At 52.2% G+C, this 6,827-nt stretch overlaps 1 protein-coding gene across 1 annotated transcript in view; it reads left to right on the top strand.

The window, feature by feature from the left end:
- Positions 1-6,827, top strand: part of SPTBN4 (spectrin beta, non-erythrocytic 4) — an 80,605-nt gene that overhangs the window by 35,766 nt on the left and 38,012 nt on the right. Inside the window, exons 15-17 of the mRNA XM_003802104.3 lie at positions 317-1,067; positions 2,913-3,115; positions 5,529-5,619. Of these exons, the coding sequence (XP_003802152.1) occupies positions 317-1,067; positions 2,913-3,115; positions 5,529-5,619 (1,045 nt within the window). The remainder of the gene's footprint in view (positions 1-316; positions 1,068-2,912; positions 3,116-5,528; positions 5,620-6,827) is intronic.

Raw genomic sequence — 6,827 nt, 5'->3', positions numbered from 1 at the left:
CGGTCTTTGGAAAACTCCATTGAACACTCGGGGCATGAGAGTGGAAGCCAAAATAGCATCTTGGCGTTATTGTGCAGATAGTTTGACCTCGCTCAAATTACACATTGAGAACCGCTGCTCTAAGCAAATATGCAGGCTGGGGTTCCATTTTACACAGGCAGACAGGGGCTCAGTGAGATAGAGTGATTTTTCAAGGTCACACTCTGGGCTGTCCGGGATAGGATTCTACCCTAGGTCGCCAGACACTTCCCCAGCCTCCACCCTCGCCCACGAGGAGCCCTCGTCGTCTTCAAGTCACCTTCTTTCTCCCGGGCAGGTGGAACCGCATCGTGGAGTTGGTGGAACAGCGCAAAGAGGAGGTGAGCGCGGTGCTGCTGGTTGAGAACCACGTGCTGGAGGTGGCCGAGGTGCGCGCCCAAGTGCGCGAGAAGCGGCGGGCGGTGGAGAGTGCACCCCGCGCCGGCGGCGCCCTACAGTGGCGCCTTAGCGGTTTAGAGGCCGCTCTGCAGGCTCTGGAACCCCGCCAGGCAGCCCTTCTGGAGGAGGCATCTCTGCTGGGGGCGCGCTTCCCGGCCCAGGCGGCGCGGCTGCACCAGGGCGCAGAACAGCTGGGCGCGGAGTGGGGCTCTCTAGCCAGCGCGGCTCAAGCCTGCGGCGAGGCGGTGGCGGCGGCTGGGCGCCTGCAGCGCTTCTTACATGACCTGGACGCTTTCCTGGACTGGCTCGTGCGCGCCCAAGAAGCAGCGGGTGGCAGCCAGGGGCCCCTGCCCAACAGCCTAGAGGAGGCGGACGCGCTGTTGACGCGACACGCGGCGCTCAAGGAGGAGGTGGACCAGCGCGAGGAGGACTATACACGCATTGTGGCCGCCAGCGAGGCGCTACTGGCGGCCGACGGCGCAGACCTAGGCCCGGGCCTGGCGCTGGACGAGTGGCTGCCGCACCTCGAGCTTGGCTGGCACAAACTGCTTGGCTTGTGGGAGGCACGCAGGGAGGCACTGGTCCAGGCCCACGTCTACCAGCTTTTCCTGCGCGACCTACGTCAGGCACTCGCGGTGCTGCATGACCAGGTGTCCGCTACGCGTGTGCCGGTGTAGGGGGGGCTCCAAGGTCGACTCGGGGTTGGAGGAACAGGGAAGTGTGTATGTTTGTGTGTGCGTGGGGGTATTTGCTGGGATCACTGGGTTCGTAGCTTATCTGAGGTGGATGAGAGTTGAGAGAGCGTTTGGAATGGATGACTTGAGTTTGTGGATCCTTCAGTGTGAGTACGTAGGCGCTAATTCCGTGTGTGGCAGCCTGCAGACTATCCCAAGTAAGTAATGCCCTTGGATTTTATTGGAGTGGCTTTCTGGGTTTGTGGATTATCTGGAAGGAAATAAGAGTATGAGGTTGGTTGATGGTGGTTAAATGGGGTTCAAAGAAGACCTGGGGGCGGATAACAAAGGATTAATATTGTGGAGGTAGACAGGCTGGAAGGTTATTGAGGTAAGTAAGGATGGATTTTTTGGTTCTGGGTGCCTAAATTAGTAAATTATCTTCATTATTGGGGATGACAACTTACAGAGTCTCTGGAGAGGGTAATTGTGTTTATGGCTTGAGCAACCAAATGCAATGGTTATCTAGGGAGACCTGATCCAGTTTGGAGATCGTTCTGGGTGGGTGGGGGAACCAAGTTTGAGGATTTTGGCAAGAATCCACTCAGTTTTTATTTTGTTCAAGAATAGGCACCAACGTTGGGGATCATGTCAGAAAGAGTGGTCACCTGTGCTGGTTAGCTATGGGATACTGACCAGTTTGGGTATTAGCAGGGTGGGGGGACAGAGAGCCCCTGAATCATGAGATTATGAAATATGGAGCTGAAGTGGACTTGAGAGACCCTTTCTGACCCACCCATTTTACCAGTTAGAAAACTAACCCCAGAGGAGAAAGAACTTCCTTGAGGTCACAAAGTACCCTGTTAATCAAATACTTACTAAGTACCTCCTCTGGGCAAGGCACTATTTGGGGGCTGAGCACACCTCAGGCAACAAAACACAAAATCCCATCCTCATGTGGCTGACATTGTATTATGTGGGTAGAAGTGAGTAAACAAGTAAATGCAGATGCAGAGGGTAACCAGAAATGTATATACATGTTTAGAAAGGATTTTCTTTTATTTGTTTGTTTTTTGTTTTTGTTTTTTTGAGACAGAGTCTCACTTTATCACCCCAGCTAGAGTGCCATGGCATCGTTGTAGCTCACAGCAACCTCAAATTCTTGGGCTCAAGCAATCCTCTTGCCTCAGCCTCCCAAGTAGCTGGGACTACAGAGGCCCACCACCATACCTAACTAGTTTTTCTATTTTTAGTAGAGACAGGGTCTCACTCTTGCTCAGGCTGGTCTCTGAACTCCTGACCTCAGGATCCACCTGCTTCAGCCTCCCAGAGAGCTAGGATTATAGACGAGAAAGGACTTGTAATACTCAAGTCGTGTTTGACTTCTGTGATTACAAGAGGTGCCCAATATGACTTGTATTCTTCTTTTGTTATCAGTATATATGGAAAACAGTTTTTTCTTTTCTTAAAATGTGCATACATTTTTGGCACCTTCTGTATAAGATTGTCAGGTAGTTTATACATGTTATGTATGTAAGAAATAATTTGACAAGGTAAGGAAAATGGCTAGGATGGGAATTGATATTTTTGGCAGGGTAGTCAGAGACCTGAAGAAAGTGATGGAGCCAGTGGACGGGGTATCTAGAGGGACAGACTACCAGGGGGAGGGGAAAGCATGGGCAAAGGCCTTGTGGTAGGACCATGCCTGGAATGTTTACTGCTAGCGAGGGGGACGAGAGGGTGGCAAGCCAGGCTGGCAGCCTCTTCTGGGTCCTGGAATGGAGTGAGGCTGACCCTTGTGCCACCACTGCCCCTTTTCAGGAGATGGCATTATCTGGTGTGGAGCTCCCAAGCACAGTGGAGTCAGTGGAAGAAGCGTTGAAGCAACACCGGGATTTTCTCACCACCATGGAGCTGAACCAGCAAAAGATGCAGGTGGCCATGCAGGCTGCAGAGGGCCTGCTAAGGCAGGGCAATGTCTATGGGGAGCAGGCCCAGGAGGCTGTGACCCGGCTGCTGGAGAAGTAGGTCCCCCAGGCTCCAGGGCACAGGGTGTGGGTCCTGGGCACAGGGGAGGAGGGTAGGAAGCCAGGGTCCTGCTTCTTTCTGTGATGATTTCTGCCTCTCTGCCCTTTGCTGATTTCTATTCAATTCAATATTGTTTTAGATTTGATTTAAATGGCATTTTGTGAAAAGGTAATACAAGGTTGAGATACAGGAGGGAATGAGATGCATTCTACCTTCCTAGTCATTTACTTGTCTAGAGAGACACAATTCCCACCCTATGAGGGGCTTTCTACACACATGAGGGGGCCAGGACTAGGTAGAGCTGGGAGTTTGGGTCTTACTCCTGCCTCTACCATCCAACCTGTGAGAGTCAGAACAAGTCACTTTGTCTGTGCTTCACCTTGCCTGGAACCTCACCTGGAATTTGTATTCTTATCTGCATTTTGTACATGAAGCTCAGAGAAGGAAACAGACTTGCCCCAAGGTCATAGCCAGAAAGTGGCACAGTTGGGATTAGAACCTTGTTTTCTCACCCTCAGGGAGACAGGGATTTTCCTCATTCCCTAGGACTGACACTTGACAGCTTGGCTGGTGAGGCTGAAAGGAATTGATTTCAGCTCAATTTCAGAGGCATTTCCTATTTCCTGCCTCCTGAGCTGAGTCCCAGCAGGAGGCAGGCACTACTGTGCTTGCTTGTCTCAGGCCCTTCCTGTTTTCTCTGATTCTTTCTCTGAAATTGTCTCCCACACACTCTATCACTTTTCCTCCATCTATCCATTTCTGTGTCTGTTTCCTGCCCTCTCTGTTTTTTTCTCCCTCTCTATCTTTCTAACCCTGACTTCTGCCTCTCTGTCATTATTTTTGTTTCTCCTATCCCTCTTTCTCTCTGCCTCTATGTCTCTCTTGCATTAATTCATTTAACAAAAGTACATTGAGCACCTACTCTGTGCCAGGCTCTTTTTCTGGGCATTGAGGATATACGTATGAGCAAACCACATAAAAACCCCTGTCCTCAATGAAATGACATCCCAGTGTGAGACAGACAAGACAAATAAGTAACATATATGATATGTTAGATCATGTTAAGTGCTAAGGAGAAAATCAAAGATGGAAAGAAAGCCAGAAAGCTCTGGGTAGTAGTAAGGACAGACTTCACAAAGAGGAACCCCTGCCGGGGGGAAAGAGCATTTCAAGCAAAGGGAACAGCCAGTGCCAAGGCCCTGTAGCTTGTTCAGGGCACAGCAAGGAGGGCATATGTTTGTCTCAGAGTGAGAGAAGAGTTTGAAAGGGTAGGGGCAGGCGGAAGTGTATAGGATCTGGAAGTCATGAAGATCCTGAGGGAGACCTTGGGAAGAGAGTCTCATTCTCCCTAGGCAAGACTGATAGTGACAGGCTCAAATGGAAGCCACTGTAGGATGCCTCAGCCCCCTCCACCAGTCCTTCTGGGTACTCTGTCCTGCAATGCTGTCAGGAGGTCAGGCTGCCTGGGGCTGTGGTCCCAACTGGCTGCGGGGTAGTAGGGCCTGTGTCCAGCCTGGCCAGTTCACTCTGGTCAAGGACCTGACTCTCCCTGCCAGAGCACCCACTCCCGTCTCCCTTTGGTTCTGCTGCCGTCTGTCCCCACACCTTGTGCTATTTCCTCTCCCAGCTCTGTGGCCCCCTGTGTCTGTCTGTCAGACTGTTTCTTTTCCTGGTGGCATCTTGCCACTTCTTTACCTGTCCCTCTCTGGGCTGACCCTGCCCTGACTCTCTTGACTTTCTTGCTCTCTGCCACCTCCTCTTTCCTTTGCTGTTCTCTTTTTCTCTTTTGGTCTCTCGCTGGCTGTACCCCCTACTCCATCTCTTTCCTTATCTCTCCCTATTCTCTCTCTTTCTGAGTCTCTGCCAGTCATTCCCTTGTGAGATTTCTGTTTATCTCTAAGCCTCTGGTCTTATGTCTGTGTGTACATGTCTCTGTTCATCTCTCTTTCTCTCTGTGTATTTATCTTTATCTGCATCTCTCTGATGTCTCACCTGCTCTTTGGGTTTTTTGTCTCTAGTATCTCTTTGTCTTTAGTTCTCTGTTATTTTTCTCTCTGGGCTTATGTCTGTCTGTCTTTCTTTCTCCAAGTGTCTGTATTTCTTTCTTTCCAGATATCTGTTCCCCTCTCCCTCTCTCTCTCCCTCCTTTCCTCTGTCTCTCTCTTTGCCTCTCTCCAGCCCAGTCCCTTGCTCTGCCTCACTAACGGTTCTTTGCCTTTCCCAGACTGTCTCTTCCCCCATTCCTACCTTGGTCTCTCCTTGCTCTTACATAGGCCCCAGGATCCCCTTCCCTCCTGTGCTTGATGCCCTCACAGTCGTACTGGTAGCGTTAGCCCCTCACCTCCCACCAGAATCCCCTTCTCTCCCACTCCCTGGACCTCTCCCCAGCCCTTATCTCCCCATCCCCAGGAGCCAAGAAAATCAACTACGGGCCCAGCAGTGGATGCAGAAACTGCACGACCAACTTGGGCTGCAGCACTTCCTCCGAGATTGCCAAGAGGTAGGACCTCCAGCTGTGCTGGGGATGGTTCCCTGGCAGAAGTGGGGGCGGGGACGCACCGTCTAAGTGGGTCGCGAAGCGATGCTCACTCTACGCCGCCAGGAGGCGCGCGGGGGCCCTGTCTCAGTGCGCATGCTTTACAGTTCCCGGTCCGCCCACGCCAGCTCTGGGGAAGGAGAGAGGGCCCCGGGAGCCACTGGCAACGGCGCGCGTTCGCGCCTACGGGTCCCGCGGGGACGCGCTCTGATCTCACCTTAACCTCTGGAGATTTGGGAGAACCGCTCTACTCCCAAGAAGGGCAGAGCTGGACTGGGGGTGAAGAGAGAGTGGCGGGTAGACCAGCGGCCCAGAGCGTTCCTTCAGTCAGAGATGGTGCTGAACCAAGGCTTCTCCCCTTTAAAGGTCTCCAGGAATCAAGGTCCTCTCCCTCAGGGATTATGTAAAGTAGGGATCTCCCCAAATCAGATGGCCCCAGCCCCTCTTCCTTATTAGGGAGACTCGCTGACTGCCCCTTCTCTCCTTGCATTCCATAAAAACTGTTCTGGACTCAGGCCACATCAGAGCTAATGTTTCTGGCCCAGTAAACATTTTCCTAACCCCCAGACAGTTCTGGCCCCAAGCTCCTCCATCTGTTGTAACCCAGGATCATTCCCTTCCCCCAGTCAAAGTTTCTTACAACTAAAGATGGTTCAAGAACCAGGTCCTTGACCCCCTTACTCCCAATTAAAGATGGTTGACTATCCATGCTGAATCTTTATGGATGAAACACGGCCCCATAACTGAGGTAGACGGAGACTCAAGCCATTAGAGATGGGTCCAGGAACCCCCTGTTCCTCCTCGTCCCCATTGGAAATAGTTCCGGACTGAAGTATTATAAGAGATGTTCGGTTCCCCCTCCCATATCCTCTACCCCATATGGTTGTCAGGAACCCCAATCTCTTTCCAGCAGAGATGTTCAGGAGGCCCTTTCAGTGTCCTCTACCCCTACTCCCCATCTTCACATAGCTGAGGTAGCCCAGGTTTCAGCGCCTCCCCCATTAGATTTGGTCCTGGAACACCTCCACCCCCGCCCCGTGAGATTGTTCTGGACCAGTAGCAATCATCTGAGATGGAGCAGAAGCCCCTCACCGCCCGGAGCTTTAGGAAGGGTGGTGATTCCTCCTCCACCCCAACCGGGGCCCGGCAAGGAGGCGGGCATGGAGGCAGGC

This window comes from Otolemur garnettii, unplaced genomic scaffold, assembly GCF_000181295.1.
Source record: "Otolemur garnettii isolate 467f Iridium unplaced genomic scaffold, OtoGar3 scaffold00233, whole genome shotgun sequence".
Taxonomy (NCBI): Eukaryota; Metazoa; Chordata; class Mammalia; order Primates; family Galagidae; genus Otolemur; species Otolemur garnettii.
This window is presented reverse-complemented; position numbering and strand designations above follow the sequence as displayed.